The sequence below is a fragment of the Sparassis crispa genome, assembly GCF_003851025.1.
Source record: "Sparassis crispa DNA, contig_000000F, whole genome shotgun sequence".
In the NCBI taxonomy this organism is placed as follows: domain Eukaryota; kingdom Fungi; phylum Basidiomycota; class Agaricomycetes; order Polyporales; family Sparassidaceae; genus Sparassis; species Sparassis crispa.
The window spans coordinates 3,525,263-3,544,360 of record NW_020939747.1 but is presented as its reverse complement, the minus strand read 5'-3'; the positions used below and the strand labels follow the sequence as shown (position 1 = coordinate 3,544,360).

General features: G+C 52.0%; 8 protein-coding genes across 8 annotated transcripts; 5 read left to right on the top strand and 3 right to left on the bottom strand.

Moving 5' to 3' along the window:
- Positions 1-1,282: 1,282 nt before the first annotated feature.
- Positions 1,283-2,792, top strand: SCP_0113220 (Uncharacterized oxidoreductase; the record flags this gene model as incomplete). The annotated part of the gene is made up of 10 exons (XM_027753546.1): positions 1,283-1,424; positions 1,481-1,515; positions 1,573-1,739; positions 1,798-1,833; positions 1,892-1,965; positions 2,021-2,214; positions 2,277-2,352; positions 2,420-2,475; positions 2,539-2,625; positions 2,685-2,792. 10 exons carry the CDS (start codon positions 1,283-1,285, stop codon positions 2,790-2,792), a joined length of 975 nt encoding a protein of 324 aa, XP_027609347.1.
- A 403-nt stretch (positions 2,793-3,195) lies between these two features.
- SCP_0113210 (hypothetical protein) lies at positions 3,196-4,491 on the top strand (the record flags this gene model as incomplete). The annotated part of the gene is made up of 4 exons (XM_027753545.1): positions 3,196-3,523; positions 3,582-3,650; positions 3,708-3,929; positions 3,983-4,491. 4 exons carry the CDS (start codon positions 3,196-3,198, stop codon positions 4,489-4,491), a joined length of 1,128 nt encoding a protein of 375 aa, XP_027609346.1.
- Positions 4,492-4,903: 412 nt separating this feature from the next.
- SCP_0113200 (Small glutamine-rich tetratricopeptide repeat-containing protein) lies at positions 4,904-6,222 on the bottom strand (the record flags this gene model as incomplete). Its single annotated transcript, XM_027753544.1, has 5 exons — positions 4,904-4,934; positions 4,987-5,057; positions 5,128-5,530; positions 5,604-6,063; positions 6,117-6,222. The coding sequence occupies 5 exons, from the start codon at positions 6,220-6,222 to the stop codon at positions 4,904-4,906; spliced, it is 1,071 nt and encodes a 356-aa protein (XP_027609345.1).
- An 882-nt stretch (positions 6,223-7,104) lies between these two features.
- Positions 7,105-8,762, top strand: SCP_0113190 (Pre-mRNA-processing factor 19; the record flags this gene model as incomplete). Its single annotated transcript, XM_027753543.1, has 3 exons — positions 7,105-7,273; positions 7,358-7,574; positions 7,634-8,762. 3 exons carry the CDS (start codon positions 7,105-7,107, stop codon positions 8,760-8,762), a joined length of 1,515 nt encoding a protein of 504 aa, XP_027609344.1.
- Positions 8,763-9,251: 489 nt separating this feature from the next.
- On the bottom strand, positions 9,252-12,079 carry SCP_0113180 (Glutathione transporter 1; the record flags this gene model as incomplete). The annotated part of the gene is made up of 8 exons (XM_027753542.1): positions 9,252-9,687; positions 9,748-10,378; positions 10,434-10,649; positions 10,707-10,776; positions 10,833-11,479; positions 11,532-11,596; positions 11,646-11,723; positions 11,778-12,079. 8 exons carry the CDS (start codon positions 12,077-12,079, stop codon positions 9,252-9,254), a joined length of 2,445 nt encoding a protein of 814 aa, XP_027609343.1.
- An 820-nt stretch (positions 12,080-12,899) lies between these two features.
- SCP_0113170 (Alpha-ketoglutarate-dependent sulfonate dioxygenase) lies at positions 12,900-14,255 on the top strand (the record flags this gene model as incomplete). Its single annotated transcript, XM_027753541.1, has 4 exons — positions 12,900-13,289; positions 13,364-13,922; positions 13,974-14,086; positions 14,145-14,255. 4 exons carry the CDS (start codon positions 12,900-12,902, stop codon positions 14,253-14,255), a joined length of 1,173 nt encoding a protein of 390 aa, XP_027609342.1.
- A 155-nt stretch (positions 14,256-14,410) lies between these two features.
- SCP_0113160 (eRF1 methyltransferase catalytic subunit mtq2) lies at positions 14,411-15,409 on the bottom strand (the record flags this gene model as incomplete). Its single annotated transcript, XM_027753540.1, has 7 exons — positions 14,411-14,470; positions 14,541-14,645; positions 14,697-14,906; positions 14,975-15,042; positions 15,092-15,150; positions 15,203-15,287; positions 15,343-15,409. The coding sequence occupies 7 exons, from the start codon at positions 15,407-15,409 to the stop codon at positions 14,411-14,413; spliced, it is 654 nt and encodes a 217-aa protein (XP_027609341.1).
- Positions 15,410-17,238: 1,829 nt separating this feature from the next.
- On the top strand, positions 17,239-19,090 carry SCP_0113150 (Dol-P-Glc:Glc(2)Man(9)GlcNAc(2)-PP-Dol alpha-1,2-glucosyltransferase; the record flags this gene model as incomplete). Its single annotated transcript, XM_027753539.1, has 9 exons — positions 17,239-17,343; positions 17,396-17,484; positions 17,546-17,849; positions 17,923-18,094; positions 18,138-18,266; positions 18,320-18,476; positions 18,529-18,588; positions 18,638-18,780; positions 18,846-19,090. 9 exons carry the CDS (start codon positions 17,239-17,241, stop codon positions 19,088-19,090), a joined length of 1,404 nt encoding a protein of 467 aa, XP_027609340.1.
- Between the last annotated feature and the right edge of the window lie 8 nt (positions 19,091-19,098).

Genomic DNA, 19,098 nt, shown 5'->3' with positions numbered 1-19,098 from the left:
TCCTATGCAGCCTCTCTAACATGGGCCTGAGTACAGCTGCGAAACAGCCCGGAGTGGGCCAGTGCCGAGCTCATGCACTCAGGCTGGACGCGGGATCGGGTGCAGACGTATGCCAGGACAGAGACTAGCAAATGGCAGAAATTTTGTTGTGGTCATATGTCGGGGAGCAGCGAGAATTTTGGCGTATACTATGTAGTGGAGCTCATCGTCAGCTCCAGCTAGTGTCGGGGGCAGAACTAAATCAGGGAGTTCTGCCGGCAGAACCGGCAGAACGGCAACTGCCAGAGGTGGCAAAACTTGGCGAAACTCCTGGCTCATAAATTGCATAGTCTGTGATAGAAGGACAACATACAACTGGACAGAAAACTAGAAAGCTTACAATTGGTCGATTGAGACTCTTGGGCTTTGTATGAGCGAAACTGAGTTCATTTGCATCCATTTTTACGTTCTCATCTCCTAAGTTAGGGTTAAAATGTCAGGTGACCATTTTTCGGAGCATGGAAATGTTCCCAACTTGGACGTTTGTTGGACCAACCGGAAGATTTGTGTGTCAGTGTCATGCTCACACTGAATACAGGAGATAATTTAAGCCTTAAAGTCTCTCCCGCTGACTATAGCCCCAGTTTGACTGGCACTTCTGCCAGGTTCTGCCCAAGCCTGCTGGGCAACTGCCAGCAACTGCCGGTTTGGCAGAACAGGATGGCAGAACGGCAGACTTCTGCCAACAACACTAGCTCCAGCCAAGGAAAAATACCAGCGCACGTAGGCGGTGACCGAGGTCTCCTGGATAAACCACGCGAGAGCCACGCGTCGGCATCACGGCATCTGTCCTTAAACGAACCGTAACCAAACGACCTCCAAACATGAGAACTTTTCAGGAACGAATGAAGAGCTCAACGCGCCGATTTCGCTCTGATTTCTTTTTCCGCAGAACGAGTCTCATGCGTGCGCCTCCCAAACGTGCGAACGAGAATAAGACGTGTCAGCGCTCAGCACCCACTGGCAGGTCTTTTGGATGATCTGCAACCAATCTGCAACGGCCACAGCACTGTGCCGCGCCCAGTTACCGGCTTCGGCGGGATCAATGCGCAAATCACTGGATTCACTGCGACCGACCATGGGTTGCCGCGGTGCAACATCATCATGCGGCATGGGAGGCCGCGAAACCGCCTGAGACCGCCCGGATATAAATTTATTCCCTACAAGTACGATAGTAGCCGCGGCGTGTGCCATGATCCTCAACTTATCTGCTTGACGTATCCTGCCAGTTTGATAGCGCACAATGGGTAGTGTCTTCTCTGCTCTCGATGCTCGGCTGAACTTCAGCAATACCGTGACTGTCCTACGGCAGTCTTTCCCTCCTAAGTCTACCTTCAGTACAGATCAGATTCCTGACCTCACCGGGCAAGTAATCATTGTGACTGGTATGTCCTGCTATGAATGTTCAGCCGGACGTCGTATGCTTACAACTGCATTTCAGGAGGGAATACTGGAATTGGCAAGGAGACCGTATTGGTAAGCCCAGCGTTCGCTGGACGACTATGAGTTGTGACTGAGTTGGGAGGACTGCAGAGACTCCTGGAACACAATGCCAAGGTCTATCTGGCCGCGCGGAGCAAAGAGAAAGCCGATGCCGCCATCAAGGACCTGAAAGAGCTCTCTGGAAAGGAAGCCATCTTCTTAGAGTTGGATCTGGCCAGCTTTGCCTCTGTTCGCAAGGCCGTCGCAGAATTCATGAGGTTTGTCTTATTCGAAAGTTGTGCATTTTCATGCAATCCCTCATGCATATACGAGCAGCAAAGAGAAGGAATTACACGTTCTCTTCAACAACGCGTAAGTTTTGGTTACCGTTTGATAGGTCGCAGCCGCTTACGGCCAATTATTCGAACAGGGGTGTCATGATGTGTCCCACTAGTTACCTTACTGTTGAAGGGTTCGACATGCAGTTTGGAACCAACGTAATCGGTATGCGTACATCCACGCCCATATTTACATAGTTGTTCACTAATTATTTTTGTAGGACACTATCTGTTCACGAAGCTCCTCATACCTGCTCTTGTCGCTGGGAAAGAGACTTCACCAGACCACCATACCCGTGTAATCCACACGTCGTCATCAGGAGCATATCTATACGCCATAGATTTTGACACGTTCTTACCCGGACCTACGAGGTCAAAATTGTCTACGAGCGAGCTCTACTTCCAGAGTAAATTTGTGCGATTAACATATACCCCGAGGTCGAGGCATTCCTATGATACTGACATGGGTATCACCAGGCAAACGTAGTAGTGTCACGACAATTCGCGAAGCGCTACGCAGACCAAGGCATCATTTCTATCGCCTTAGATCCAGGTTTATTCCGCGTTGGCATAATTGTCGATGACGCTCTTACTCACATTTATTCCGCGTGATTTCGAAGGTAACATCCGTACAGACTTGCAGCGCTACACCAATGCATTCATTCAGAAGCTTTCCGTACGTAATCATCTCTTAACTCATCGTACGTGGAAATAATTCATGTCCTCTCTGTTTTCTTAGGATGTTGTGCTTCGTCCCGTAAAGTTCGGCGCACTCACCCAGCTATATGCTGGTACAATGCCAGAGGCAGTAAATCATAATGGCAAGGTTTGTTCTTGCGTAGTGTTCGAATCCTCGTCGTTGGTATATACTGAAGTTGTGCATAGTTTTTGATCCCCTATGCTCGAGTAGGCATCTGCAGAAAGGAGGCCTACGACGAAGCCATTGGAGAACACTTGTGGGACTGGCTTGAGGAGCAAGTTAGCTCAAAGTAGAGCACTTGTGTCGGTACGGGTAGCTTGTAGATCCGTTGTGGACTTTCGCCACTGGCACTGTTGAGTCATGTGTACGTTATGTTCTTTTCCGTCGTTGGAATTTAGTGCTGGCTGTAGGCCTTGATACCGCGCGCCATGCATGTGCGTGCTATGTACTACTTAGTTCGAAGTGCTGAAGCAAGATCACGTGGCGCGCATACGGTCGCAAATCAAGCGCCCATTTGGTATCATGTATTGCTCACTGCGTTGGGGACGGCTCAACGTTTTCTACAAAGCTGCGAGGTTCAGACATTATCTCCGCTACTCATCTACGAGTTCTATTATCGCTGAGCAAAGTGAACAGAGGCAAAGATACCTTGACCTTGGCGAGATCCTAGCAGTGGGCACTTCGGATTTCGAAGAAATGACACCACCCTCTACCTTGCCACCGCTTGACAGCAGCATTGCCTCTTCCAATTTACCCTCTTTGTTAATTGATTCTGCTGCGCCTGAACCTAAACCTGTGTACGCGCATTACCACTGGAAGAAAAAGTCTCCCGATGGTCGCGTCGTTTACATCAGAGATGCGAAGACCGCTGACGATGAAATCTCGCGACTGCCGCCTGGACCGTACGGGTTTGATTTGGAGTGGAAGCCCAAGTTTGTGAAAGGAGGGCGGGAGAACCCAGTTGCACTAGTGCAGCTTGCAAACAGTGATACGATGTTGCTCATCCAAGTGAGTGCTATGTCTGGTGTGTATCGGAGTCTCAGCGAACCAGTAATCGTCGTAAAGCTAAACTCGACCTTCAGCATTTCCCCAGAAACTACACGAAGTCCTGCAGAGTGCGGATTATGTGAAAACGGGTGTTGGGATACAAGGTCGATCCTACTGGTCTTACCTTCTGCCCGTCTTCTGACCAGTGATGACTGATGCAGGGGACTGTCGCAAGCTGTACGCTGACTTTGCGGTGACCATGCGCAACTGCGTCGATCTCTCCTTACTTGCACGCTCAGTCGACAATCCCCGCTGGAAGGGGCGGTACGCCTCGCCGATCGGTCTGTCAAGGCTATGCGAGACCTACGAAGAGCTGACGCTGAGCAAAGGCAAAGCGCGGCTCAGTAACTGGGAGGTGGATCTGAGCCAGCTACAACAGGACTGTGCGTGCCACGTTTGCGATTGGTGCTTGGGTGCTGACCCTCGGTTTTTATAGATGCGGCAAATGACTGTCATTCGGCATTTGTGCTCTATCGCAAGCTGGTCTCTATGGCGATGGACATGGCCTCTCCGCCTCTAGCGGTCTACTACACGTTTAACGTCGTCCAAGGACGTTTGTGCCACCCCGTTACGAGCTTAAACTGGTTCCCGCACAATCCAGAGTACGATCCTGGTCCACCGCCGCCACCCAAAGTAAAAGCAGAAGATGCTGTGCTTCCTAAGGAGAAAGCTACGTCGGAACCAGGTGTGGAAGTCGAGTACACGTCACGGGAAATCGTGGTCGTACCGTTGGCGAAGAACCCGACGGTGTCACAGCATTTCAAGAGACGGCAGCGAGCACAGATGTCTACCGATTTGTCTCCTGTGCCTCCCCACCAGGCAGAACAAGTTGCTTCGTTCCACTCAGGATCATCGCAATGGCCTATGCCTCAGCAGCGACGAGGGGCGCCTGTACGGTCGCGGCAAATTCATGATGCTCCTCCACACAAGAAGCCGCGGCCATAGCGTATGCATCGTGCAGGTCACAGAAGCCCGTCAACCCTTCAAGATGCTGCTTAGCATATGCAGGACGTTGGTGCGTGATCATGTGCACGTCTCCTTGCGTCTATCTCACGTCGTTTAATATTTGGTATTGTTAATTTCATCCAGGTGTCTGAAGCCTTCCAGCTTTACTCAAGCCATTGATATAATTATGAGCGTCACATTTGACGACAAATATTTTGATCTGTACGACGTCCTGTAACACTAGCGCCACCTTATACGCATCCCATTCTGTACAATCTCAATGCCCTCGCTCATATCAACGATACAAACCTCTATTCTCCTTCCAAGTTCACCTGTGATTTATATTGTCACCACATCATCATGCAATCAAAAGTATATGTCCCAGCCTCAAGGTGCGTTATAACAGCTATCGCTACGCACCACCACCTCCAAACTGGCTTGCCCTACGAGAAACGTGAGTTATGTAGCAAAGGGGAGAAACGTGCGGGTTCTTACAGCTCCCTCAGAGAAGGGTCGGACATGAGTTCAGACATTGATGGCATATTACCCGACTGCACCCGGTTCATCTACGACAAGGAAAACCACTCAGTATCCGCGCCATACCCGAGGTCGGAACGAGGGTATATGAACACGTACCATGTTGGCCAGTGCAGGATTTGACATGAGCCGGTCGATACCGCCATTCTGCATCATCTGCTGCGCCATCTGCATCATCGCCGGGTTGCTCAGAAGACTGGCCATATCGGGCATGCCTCCGCCTCCCCCCGCGCCAGCGCCAGCGCCGCCGCCCATGCCTCCTAGGCCTCGCAGCATATCCGCAATGTTGCCGAGCCCTGCCCCTGGCTCGCCGCTAGCACCAATAGGTGGGACAGGGTCAAGCGGAGGCATCTCGTCATCAACATCTTCATCGTCGTTTGTGATGCGTGTCTCCGCATTTTGAAGACCAGACTTCAGCGACGCGTTCGATGGGTCCAGCTCGAGCCCGCGCCGGAACGCTGCGGCAGCAGCCTTGAAATCTGAGAGTGAATAGTGCGCATGCCTGTAAGGTATGACATTTGACACGACATAGTGAGATCTTGATAATTGGGACAAACGCGACAGTCATAACGTACCCAAGTCGGTGATATGCCTTCACGAATGACGGATCGACCTCAATCGCGCGCTCTGCGTCTAGCACTGCATCGTTGTGCTGACCCATACTCGAGTACGCAGCTGCGCGATTCGAATAATATACAGCGTTAGTCGAATCCAGCCCGATCGCGGCGGTATACGAGCGCACGGCGGCATCGTACTGTTTGGTCGACATATGCGCGTTTCCTTGAGCCTTGTGCTTCTCTGCTGCTGCCTTCTCGTCTGCGGAAGGAGTCGCGGACGATCCCGCTACTGAGGAGGATGACGCGGCAGGCGTAGACGAAGGGGGCACAGCAGTCGAGGAAGTCGGGGAAGCAAGCTTGTCGCGGGTCTTCAAAAAGACATCGAAGATAGAGGGAAGAGTTGCAGGCTTCACGGTCAACCGCGTGCGCTGTGCTTCGTCTGCCGGATCGACCTCAAATGCCTCCGCTATGCACTGGACTAGAGGTAGATGAGTAGCACATCCACGGCGGGAAGAGCTGCATTATACTGACTTGCAACCTCGAGGCCTTCCTTGTCGTCCTGCTTGACAGTTCCATCCTGGATAGACTGGTTCAGAAAGTCTATGATAGAAAGTACGAGTTTCTGTTTGTTAGACATGACTGTATGTCAGGCTGCTTTCTCGAGATTTGCAGGAGTGTCTGCTGCACGCCTATCCAAAAATGGAAATTCGAACGAACTAGGAACTCGGCGAACGTATACTTTGGCACAATATTACTGTAACGGCAACAAGACCGAAGTCTTCACTGCTGTGAGCATTCAAACGTTCACCCCCAGTTCCGAATTAACAAAACTACAAACTGTCTTGGGTGTCTTGCCTAAGACTGTAAAGACCGTCAAGACCGTAATACCACCGTCTTGAGCAAGAGCATTGTTCCCCCCGACCGCCCCCCTCAACTCGAAACTACGGTGGAAAGGATCCAGCAGCCAGAACACGCGTGAATGTTCCGGCCGACGGATTGCGTCTTGCGTCCACCGCCGAGAGATCCACAAGATCCGTTGTCTCTATTGAATCCTACATAGCCATCATCTTCCTACGCGGTCCTACATAGCACTCCGTAGGCGTGGCAGTTCTATTGAACCCCACATGGAAGAGGATGTTCTACGGAAGGAATTCACCTTTGCAGATGTTGCAGTTGCATTACTGTCTCAAGCTTGTTCGCTCTCGGCCACCTTTAAATTAATTTAAACCTTTGCTGTTGTGCTTCAAAAAATTACAGAACCAAGCCTATATGAGAAACTTTCTATGTACAAAAATTCCGAGAGGTTACAGGGAATATTTATGGAAGAATGGGAGGCCGAACTCCATGAGGGAGTTGCATAACTGTACTACAATTGGCCAGGATCGATTCGAGCGGAGTTTTAATAGAGCAACGCGAGGAGCCTGCGTAGGCTCATGGTACTCACCGTCAATTTATAGTGAGCCTAGCTCAAGACTCATTGCCATTGACCCTACTTTGAGCCTACAGGCGTCTTTCCACAATGTTCTTCTGCTCCATCTCTGGCGAGCCCCCCCAGGATCCTGTTGTTTCCCAGAAGTCCGGCCACGTCTACGAACGTAGGCTCATCCTCAAATACATCACTGAGAATGGCACCGACCCCATAACTGGTGAAAAACTCGAGGAGTCCGACCTCATTACCGTGAAAGCAAGTACGCATCTTTCCATAGTGCTCTGCTCTCCCTCTCGCTGAATTGTCGCTCAACTGACGATATGTTGTTATTTTTATTTTTCAGACCCGAAGGCAGCTCCGCCTCGCCCGCCAACCGCTACCTCTATTCCTGCACTCCTCCACACGCTACAAAACGAGTGGGACGCTGTCATGCTCGAGACGTTTACTCTCAAACAGCAATACAACTCCCTACGCCAGGAGTTGAGCTACGCGTTGTACGCACAGGACGCTGCTACACGCGTCGTAGCGCGTCTTATTAGGGAACGCGACGCTGCCCGGGAGTAAGTATCTCCTTCGGATTGCCTTGCTACGATGTTGACTTCTCGTGTCCTGCGTACAGAGCGCTTGCAAGTGTCTCCGCCACCATGGGCGTCGCGCCATCTACAAATGGCGGTGATGTCGAGATGACAGAAGGGGGCCAGGAAGCCAGTGCTCTTCCAGAGGATGTGCTCAGTCGGATCGATGAGACGAACGAGAAGCTTTCGGCAGCGCGAAAGAAGCGCAAGGCACCTGCAGGTTACGCTACTCCTGCGGACGTCAAGACCTTCACCGCGAAACACACCATTCCGTCTCTACACTCGCCCTCTCCCGCGGGCATCACGGCTCTTGCGGTCTCGCAAGCAAACCCCTCGCAGTTCCTCACTGGTGGCAACGACAAGGTTGTTCAGCTCTACGACCGTAGCACCGACAAGGTACTTGCTTTGCTCAAGGGCCACACAAAAAAGGTTACACACGTCGCCTTCCGCGAGCAATCCGGCGAACCTACTCTACTGTTGTCTGCAAGCGCCGACAAGAATGCGAAGATTTGGGCGCACGACGAAGCTTCGGGCGAATACATCCCCCGCGCGACCATACGCACACACAAAGGCGAGCTCACCGGCCTCGCTGTGCATCCAACCTCGACGCTTGTGGCACTCTCGTCGGCAGACCGCACCTACTCGCTGCACGACCTCACGAGCGGTAACGCAGTATACCGTTCACCAGCCGCAGATGAGCCATTTGCGTCGCTTTCAGTGCATCCTGATGGCACGCTTCTTGCACTTGGAACGCCTGCGTCGACAATCCAGATCTACGACGTGCGCTCCGGCGCGGTCGTGGCGGCGCTCACACCCCCCGACAGCGTTCCGTTCACAGTGAACACTCTCAGCTTCTCCGAGAACGGATACCACCTCCTCGCGCCAGATTCATTGTCGTCGCTAGCCGTGTGGGACCTGCGCAAGCCGAAGATTATGCACTCGATCGCGCTTGGTGAGGGCTTCAAGGTCAATAAGGTCGCGTACGATTACAGCGCGTTGCTGCTCGGTGTGGCAGGAAGCGAGGGCGCGCGAGTGTATGCACATAAAACGTGGGAAGAGTTGGTTCGGTTCGAGGAGGGTGGTGAGGTGGCAGATATTGTGTTTGGACAGGAGAGCAAGGAGATCTGGGGCGCGAGTGGACGGGAGGTTCGGATTTGGGGTTTACCTGCGTGAAATGGCCTATCTAGGTTACTCTGCACGCAAAACTCTAAGCTGTCTCATTTTGCGTCCGTGTAATATAGTCACTACGGTCCGTTGTACAGCTGTATCTTGTTGCTCAACGTTGCGAATCCTGCGTCCCAAAAGATGAATGTGGTCGAGACGGTTGCGACTCTCATTGCACATATTCTGGAGTTGGGCAGGCAATACGCACGTCAGGATTGCGATTCGTCTCGATTCTGGTCATAATGCAGTCATTTGTATTGTCAACGTGTTCAGTCGTACAAAGTGTTAGTAGGATGATGTAGAACGAATACAAGCACACATCACCCTACGGTGACTGTCGCCAAAAAAAATGCCTGAGGGGCCCAAAAGAGAGAGAAATGGAGAGGACCCAGAGGGAGGATGCAAGGAGATGTCGCCGGTGAAGTGTGCAGTATGATACAGAAGATTGTCCATCGGAAGTGAGGCGATAAGTTATGCTACAAGGATGGGAAACCAGTTTCACACCCAAGTCTGCGGCCCGAATGTCGCATTCGGCGGGAGACTGTAGAAGGGCATGCCCAGGGCGTCAAACGTCTTCGTCCACACGGTGTTTCCCCACCAGTTAAGCGTGATGCCGTTCTTCGGCAGCTGCAGGCAGAAGAAGATAAGGATGAGCCCCAGTGCGAGGCCCGCATCGAGTGCCGCGGAGAGGATGTAGTTATATCGCATCCACCAGAAGAAATGGTAGCGGCGCATAAACCACATGAAGAAACACCCGACGGTGATCCACGCGGAGAAGTTGACACCGGTTGCAGGGGGCATCACGCCTAGTCCGGCGAAGATAACGGGAATATTGACGTACCGCCAGAAAGAGTGCGGGTAGCGGTAGGCGAGGAAGTAGAAGGGGATGGGAAGGACAGCACCGACGATGAGGAAGTAAAGCATAGGGTGGTACCTACGATGAGGAAAATCGATGAGATGGGCGAACGCAAGAAAATGGTAAACATTTACTCACAGTGCGCCAGCCGAGAATATACGCTTGGGTCCAATGCCGCCCCAGATGACGGAAGCGGTTGCGAAAGTGCTGAATCCAGGACAAACATAGCCATCCTTCTGCGTAGGCGAGCAGAGATCCTCGATGTGTGCAAATTGCCAGTACTGCACACCAATACATGCCATCGCAGACATGATGGTAGGAATGACCTGCGCCATAAACATGGAACGGGGAGGGATCTTCATGTAGTGACCAATCTTCTGATCAGCCGTAAAGCTAAGCGCTTGATTGACCGAGTTGAAGCCATACGTCTTGAACAGCATGACAGCGATGGGCCGCCCAGGAATGATATAGCCACCGATGAGCTCGCTGAGGACGTTGAGGGGGATCATCTGGTTGGTGACAGCGCGAATGATGCCGATGGGGATCACAAACACGGCGGCGACGATGAGCGCGACAAGCAAGCCGAAAAGGGGCATGCCGGTATCGTAGACTTCGATCCCAACAGCTCCCAAGACTAGGGCTACTACCCCCACTGTGGCATACCAATACCAAGGCACTTCGGGGTATACCGACATTAGGCGTGCGTGCACATCACGCTCATCCCCCAAGGATCGATTAAACTGCCGGAAGATGTCACGCCTATACCATACTGGAAAACAGATAGTCAGATGGGGCAGAATACCTCACAATGAGCGCACACTCACGAAGAACATGCACAATTACAGCGGTAAACGCTGCGAACTGAACACCATATGCAAGTGACAGAGTTGTCGGCATGTACAAGGGCGAATACGCCTTATACTTCTCGAGGTCGAAGACCCCATTCGTCAGAATCGCATCAACGACATACGTCATGCCAGTATTGTCGTAGGATACACCAGCTGATATGGGCATATATTTCGCGTAAAGCGCATTCTTGACTACGAAACCGTCAGCAAGTCAGCGCTGATCGAGGACGTTGTAGAAAACAGACATACAGTACATAATGGGGGCGATCACCCAATAGCAAATCACGAATCCGACCCAAATGTTCAGTTCAGCCCACCACTGTGTAAGCATATGAGCACCGCGGGCAAATCGTACAATCAGAATCGGGGACACACAGGAGTAACTAATGGGCTTCCCATGAAGGAAATCATCGCCCAATCGAAGGTCAAGAAGCCCATTCCCAGCCCACTGGCGTATCCGAACAGAGCATTGACTGTCGGATTTTCGGGAGCGATCCAACACACCCAGTTGAACATGCTGAGCGCTGTGAAGACGAATCCCGGGAAAAAATACCACACGGTGGCAGCAATCATGACATAGAGGAAGAACCTCTCTCGCGACATATGGCGTCCCTCCTTTTTGCCGTAACTTTTGTGAAGTGTGCGGAGCAGCGCGCAGGACACAAGTGAGCCCGGCCAAATCATACTGGAGGGCCAGACGAGGAAGTTACGAAGGAATCCAACAAAGGAGTAACCAATAAGTTGGGTCGACAGTGAGAGAGTGAGTTGATAGCCAATTGAGAGAGCCTGATGGTAGAAAGCCTGCTGCGTTACAAATACCGACGACACGTAGACATCGCCGTAGATACTGTTAGACATAACAGTGATAAGCGTGTGCTCCTTGATGTTGAACGGCCCAGGGTTAAGGGACCAAGTGTAGCCAAAAGTGGTAAAGCGAGTGGTCGGAAGAAGATACTCAAATGCCTTGCCGCAAGGGAGGGCAACCAGTTGCATCACTAGGGCACTGATTGCAACAGAAGGATCTTGAGGCTGAGTGAGTCGGATATGCATCGAAGAGTGGCACACAGTACGTACAACGTGTACCAAAGAAATGATTGAATATGGCAAGTACCATGGCTAGCACAATACCTATGAACCAACTGTGCGGGTGTGTTAGCGAGACAAACTAGGAGCTGAAAGAAAACTGACGTTCTGAAAGTATTTACGGGCATAGACGGATCGTCCGTGTTGGCCACCGCAGCTCGAACTTCCGCGTAAGGGGACTCACTGAGATAACAACATTAATGCGGAAAATCGTAGGAAAACAGGCCACCGACATACTCATCATATTCTTCGACGTCAAACCCTTTCCCCGAGCTAGTCCTATAACTCGAATCGACTTGCGAGTCGGAGTCGCCGTTGGAACTGCGAATCGAAAGACGGCTCGATGTGATGACACCGCTTTTATCATCAAGCTCGAGAGAGTCTATGCTTGCTCTTGGAGAAGCTCGGTCCAGATCCCAGTTTGGATCGTTTAAGTGTTGCATGACATAGTCAACGTCCTCGGGAACATCGGGAATGGGGTTGCGGCGACGAAGAAATTGAGGGAACGTAACAGTGACGGAAGATGTTGGCGCCTCCATTCTGACGACACTGTCAAGACACAATCTTCGGGGAGAAGGAGGGTACGCACTGCGAAAGCGCAGGGAGATGCTGAAACAAATGGCATGCCTTGCCTTTTCATTCTCGTCGTCCGCTTCGAAAGTGATAGGCACACGTGGTTTTCAATTGTTAGCGTTGCAGTCAGATTTCGTCTCAGCGTGGAAGTGAAGTCGCTAGGACGAGAGGCGACGCCCACGAAACAATAACGGATCTGAGATGGGGTGCAACTAGCACAGCGAATTTGATGTAGACAATCATCGTTTACAGGCGTTGACTCCTATCTAAGTGTGAGAACAGCTCGTATTAACTGACTTGACTCGAATGTGGTGAACAGGTGTTTGAACGCTTACATTTTCGGGAGGCAAGGGGAAAGGAAGAGCATAAATCTGGAACATGCACTTCAGAACCGTCCGAATACGACAGCACATGACCAGGTGTAATTCAGAAACACAGACGGCGGGAGCAATGTCCTTATTGTCCTTATTGTCTTCGGCGAGGGCGGAGAGAGGGACGCGCCCTACGCCAACCCTACGCACACAATAACTGGTGCTAGCCAGATGGACAGCGGAGATCAGGATCGGGCTCGCCCTCCAGATCGACATCTCTAGGAGATAAGATTAGATGTGACGACCAGACCTCTTATCGGAGAGCTATCGACGGACAGCCGAATTCGCAAGAATCGCATTTCCAGAGCACCCAGTGACTGCATACTTATCCACGGCATCCACTTTCTCATGATTACTCACAAATCGCCACGATTGCGCGCCCAAACATTCAGATGACGAACAAAGCCCCGTTTATATGCCTAGCAGAACCGCGTTTCACGGCGTGCAGTCTGCCAGTGAACTCGTAGACATGTCGACGGTCCAAACAATCACTCAATCCGCTGTGGGATCTGCTCCTGCCAAATTGACTGTTCTCCCGTCGGCAGAGGACAATAAGACGGAGGAGCGCGAAGAATATCGCTACGCGCACCTTCTTCCGGTATTTCCCCAGGACGAACACTACCGCCCTCTGACTCCGTTCGATCATGGCGATCCCGCCTCTCGCGCGTTGTCTCACCCGAACCCCCGGGCTTTTCTCGATAACGCCACTAGCGTGGTTCAGCTGACTCCCCATCTGGGTGAGGTTGTTACCGGAGTCAACCTTGCCACCCTCGATAACGAGGGAAGAGACCAGGTGGCGCTGGAGGTAAGCCCAACCTGGTTGGCGTCCCCTATGACTCATAAAAGCTTATTGTTTCTCGCATCTGGAATCGTGTGTAGGTTGCCAAGCGGGGTGTGGTAGCTTTCAGGGACCAGCAGGACTTTATTGACCGCGGTCCCGACTTCTATCTCGAGTGGGGCAGATACTTCGGACGCCTGCACATCCATCCCACATCTGGCCATCCGGTGAACTACCCGGAGCTCCACCTCGTTTACCGTGATGAGAACTCCACCTTCAACTTTGAGCGTAGCAACAGCATCAGCTCCACGGGGTGGCACTCGGACGTCTCCTACGAGCTCCAGCCACCCGGCCTGACCGCCCTCTTCCTCTTCTCGCAGCCCTCTACAGGCGGTGACACCTCCTTCACGTCGCAGGTCGCCGCCTTGAAGAAGCTCTCCCCACAGTTCGTGGCGTTCCTGAAGACGCTCAAGGCCGTCCATTCGGGGTTCGAACAAGCCGAGTACTCCCGCTCAGGGAGGCGGGGTGGTGTAGTCAGACGTGAGCCTGTGAAGCACGTCCACCCCATTGTCAGAAGGCATCCTGTCACCGGCGAGGAGGCGCTTTATGTCAACAGGCAGTTCACTCGGTACATCGTCGGGCTAAAAATCGAGGAGTCCAGTCAGTACTTCGCGTATATTTCCGGCTTGTTAGCTGAACCATTCCCCGCAGACGCCATCCTCAACCTCCTGTATGACCACATCGACCGGAGTGCCGATGTTCAAGCACGCGTGAAGTGGGAGCCTTACACCGTCGTCCTCTGGGACAACAGAATTACTGCTCACGTAGGCTCTCAGCTAAGGCTCCTTGTTGCGCTTCGGACTAAGACTGTTCTCTCGTCAGACTGCGATCGTCGACTACCTCGACACCAAGCAACGCCGCCACGGTGCCCGCATCACCCCGCAGGCGGAGCGGCCTATCCCTGCTCTAGAAGGTCTCGATCTGTCAGAGTGAGGGGAGTGGTAGAATTAGAGGTCATTTACGGAGGAGCAGGTGTATCAGCAAATATTGTATTGAATAAACCCCAACTTGCATCACATGTGACAACGAATTCTTGCACACGATAAGCCATAGGCAAGTCTTGATACTCCACGCTGCACGAGGAAGGGCTATCGGGACATACGAATTACGAAGAGGTGCTCTATACCCGCCCCCCGCTGCAAGACTACCTATCAGATGACAAAGAATTCAACAAGCGCCAAGAGAGTTCGTGAGCCAAAGGAGGAATTTTCTCCTTACCTCACTCTGCAGCCCGTAATCCTTGAGCATTCTCGCACGGATTCCAGGTACGTCATTTTGCGTGACTGCGACCAGATAAAACCGACCGCTAGGCGAAAGCAAGTCCTGTCCTGCATATCAATTCTCCAACTTCGAATAGCCGCTAGATTTACGGACTTCTACTTGCTGCAGCAATTTTTCCGTGACCTGAATACCGTCGGTCCCACCCGCCCATGAGCCCTGAATATCGGCGCCATGCTGTGCAGCGTTAGCTTCGTCGGAGTAGGTTGGCACGTAAGGGGGATTGAAGAGCAGGATATCCACGGCATGGTGTAGACGGGGAAATAGTGGTTCAGCCAGAAAGGTATTGAGAGGCTCTAGGGGGATCTACTGCAGTTTGTTTGTGACTTGGATCTATCTCGAGGATGAGCATGAGGAGAGCTTGTATTGCTCACTTTGTTCTGCCGACCAGTGGATCGTGTCGCACAGCAAGCGCGAGAATTTATGTCGGTACATAAATACACTACGTTTGGTGTGAGGTGACCGTTCCCTATTAGACTGGTGAAACGTACGCGCTGCAGAGGCTCCCAGTATACTTCCGACGAAGCTGGAAACACATCCAGAGCCAGACCTGCGAGAAATCGGGTCAGATAATCAGGAATCGTAACCATGGAGACCCGTACCCTATCTCAAGGCATACTAGCGGCTGCAAATCTCGTAATTTTTGGGCGTCCTGCTCTAGGGCATCCAGGAGAATAAATGTGTCCTCTGCGGCAAGCGCGTCATTTGTCCGAAAAAAGCACATTCCCGCTGTATCACGAACCTGCTGGTTCATATATGTGCTCATAGTCCTCCTTCGTCAGATGTGAGAGGTCGGGAGTAGGTATCATGGCTGCAGCTTGCAGGCTGTTGTTACACAGGCAGTCAGTCGTGCCTGCCAGTGGTCGACGGCCCGGGCTCTTGAACCTTCCCGATTCGGAAACTAACAGTAGCTAGTCTGCTTTCTAACGCGCCTCCTTGTCGAGAGGTCGGAAAATTTAGGCGGAGCCTAAAGTTTGGTAGTTCTTTCTAATGCGGAATCTTAAACCTTTGTGATACCACGTGATGCAGGTGGCGCTGTAAGTCCGCCGAAATTCACGAAAGTCTTCCTGAAGATCCTCTCCACCCTGGTTTGGGCACATCGCAGGTGAGATGAGGTGCTACAATGGATGGGTGATGGAATGGTGAATTTTGCTTGGGCGCGGGGCACAGAGAATAGAGGGATTCACTGTGTTTTCGCCGTTCTAGTAGGGGGTCTGCTACGAATAGGCTACGCCAGATAGAATACATAGTTTGATGGGTAGCCGAAGTCGCAATGTGAAGATAGGCGGAGTAGGGCAGATAGCGAACATAGCTGTGACCCCCACTGCTATGTCATAAATCTTGATGTGAAAGATGTGTGCTAGCCCACATAGCTTATGCATCGCATTTGGTGCACGATCTCACTTATCTACGACCATCTGCTACGTGAGCTATACTACATCACTGTGCTCCTTTCTATACAGGCTTTCTGGTGTACCTTGCACCAGCTACATTGGCTATTCCACGTAGCGATTTCAAGCTTGACGTACATATAACTAGTGCTAAGTTCAGGCCTCCATCGGCCCAAGCGCATCATCATGTCCAAGGTCAAGTTCACCTGGCGTACACTACGTGCTGGTTCCGCACCCTTCCATCCACAGATTCACTGGCCCGTTGACCGCTGTCTAAACATATTTCTGGCGTGCCGTCGCCGTCACCTTAAGAGCGAGGAGTGCTGCGTTGCCTTCTATCTCCATGACATGGTCTCTGCATGCTCTTGGTCTCTCGGGTCATGGCTGAACATGCGATGTGCTCTACAATTCTTGTGTTTGTCCAAAGTTGGGATGCTCCATTGACACCTCTCGTGACAGGTATGTGAGAAACAGACTGCGTCGCAAACCCCATCGGAAGATCGACATGCAAAGTCTATTCTGTTGCAGGTGTGATTAGGTATGCAGTAGGGGATGTGAGCGCATCAGGAGTATCTACTATTAGTATATAATGGAATAGACGGGTGTTGTTGATGGTAGCCATGGAGCATCGCCAATATAGCTGAAGTTTGATATTTCTTGTAGCCTAGGAAGTGTATGCTGTAGCTTCTAGACTGCTAGTGACTACGTGCTGCGCGGCATAGCCAACGTATCACCTTGTTCACTACAGGGGATCGCACAGTGAAAGATACACTTGAAGCTTGGTAACCCAGCTTGGGGGTTGATATGCAGAACTATGCGGCGTAGCCCAGGTCCTAGTTATACCACGTATCCATGGGGGTATCTTGCACCCAGACATAAGGGCAAAAACGCAGTGATTCCTACGAGATTCAAACATGTAATGCCCTCTTGGACCAGTACAAAGCAGATAAGACAGCAAAGTCTCCAAAATCAATCTCAATTAATATACCCATTGGAAAGTATTGTATACACATGCAGCACAGGACAACGGGTGCTTCTTGCGCTCGAAACGCGACGCGTTCAGCGCGATTTACAGACGCGTTGTGCCAGCACGTGATGTGCCGGTTCGGCAATCAAGACCTCCTAGTAAGAGCCCGTGATAGAAAGCAGACGTCAGACACGGGCCGATATCCGAGGTACGAGGTTGAAGCAGAGTGTCTACCATCTGCCCTCGGGAGACTAACAGTAGCTCACTACCGCCATCATCAATGTCATCGTTGCCGCCCTCCGCGTCGACATACTATGCATTATTTATGGCGGTGTCAGTCCTCGTTCTGAAGGCTGTGAATGAAGAGGTCACAGAACCATACATGGTGTGTACGGGTGCGTAGGCTGTGTGTGTCCGCCGCTGACACGCGCGTTCAGGATGAGCCATTTCACGTCCCGCAGGCGCAGGCGTACTGTCGGAGCGACTACTCGTATTGGGACCCTAAAATCACCACACCTCCAGGCTTGTAAGTTCTTGCAACCCTTCGCGACACTGAGATCCGACGTTTCAACCCGGCTTTCCCGCAGATATGTGCTGAGCCTGGTTCTGAAACGGGTGTTCCTGCTCAAGTGTAACCTCGCCATGCTCCGGCTCACGCCACTGCTCTGCCTCCTCGTGTTGCCGATCGTAATGACACGCCTGGTGTGCTACTACAGGCGCGAGAGGCCGCCGCATTCGCTGGCTGTGCCCGATCCGGAAGCCGTCGTGCTGTCCGCCTTCCCGATCGCATGGTTCTTCGCGTTCCTGTATTACACCGATGTGCCCAGCCTGTTATTCGTTGTGTCATCAATCGTGTCTGCTACCCAGGGCAAGCACTGGCTCGCGGCCTTGGTATGTGGCGCCTCGCGTGCTCGTGGGGCTGCCCCATGAATTATTGTTAACTGATGCGGGACAAGGACGGTAGTTAGGCGCGATCAGCTGCACCTTCCGCCAGAACAACATAATATGGGTGCTCTATGGCTATGCATCCAGTCAACTGATGTACCTACGCTTCCGGCACGCCCTCCCAAATGAGAAGCCGTACGCGAAACTCCACGACCCACCGGCTCTTGTGGCTACTCCAAGCAAGTCGAGTTGTTCGTCTGTGAGAGCTGCTCACTTACTGTATGATATCCATAGTTGATCTGGTCCGTTCCGTCCTGTCTGCGCCTGCAATAGTTCTGGATATCCTTCCGTCGTTCGTCCCATACGGCTTTGTCCTTGCAGGATTCATCGCCTTCGTTCTATGGAACGGTGGTATTGTTCTAGGTAAAATGCATATTTCCCTGTTGAGTCCCTATTCAATGCTGATCCCCTCTTAGGAGATAAGTCAAACCACATCCCCGCTTTCCATGTCCCACAGCTGTATTACTTCGTGGGCTTCGCGACTATTTTTGGATGGCCTGCATTGATTAGTGGGAAGGGAGGCCCACAGAAACTGGCACGGGACGTTCGATTGCGAATGTTCGGTGGCGCAAGGTGAGTACCATGTCCGTGCGGTGCGGCTCCTGCGTGTTCACTAGTCGCTCAGGAATACAGCGATCACTGGCCTGGTCGCCATCATTATGGGAATGACGATCTACAAATTCACGTTCGTTCATGAGTTCCGTTTGAGGGGGGTAACTTAATCTTGCGTGCAGGATACACCACCCGTTCCTACTCTCGGATAATCGCCATTATACGTTTTACATCTGGCGGCGGATATTCCTCCTCCATCCTGTAGTACCGTATCTTCTTATACCTGTGTACATCGCCTGCGCATGGGCATGGTACATCCGGACTGGTATGTCGTTCTGGTCGGCTAGCATTGTACAGGCCAAGGGTTGACTTCGTTACTCCAAATTGCAGGGCAGGATCAAACTTTGCTGCAGAACATCCTGCTCGCAGTTTTCGTAGTGCCCACGCTGATTCCTACCCCCCTTCTAGAACCGCGATACTTCCTCATTCCTTACATCCTGCTTCGAGCGCAGATCACCGATGTGCCCGTGTGGGGAGTGTTGGTGGAGGGTCTATGGTACGGCACGGTAAACGGGGTGACCATGTGGGTATTTCTGCACAAAGAGAGGGCAGGCGTTGGTCGATTCATGTGGTAGAGTACGTT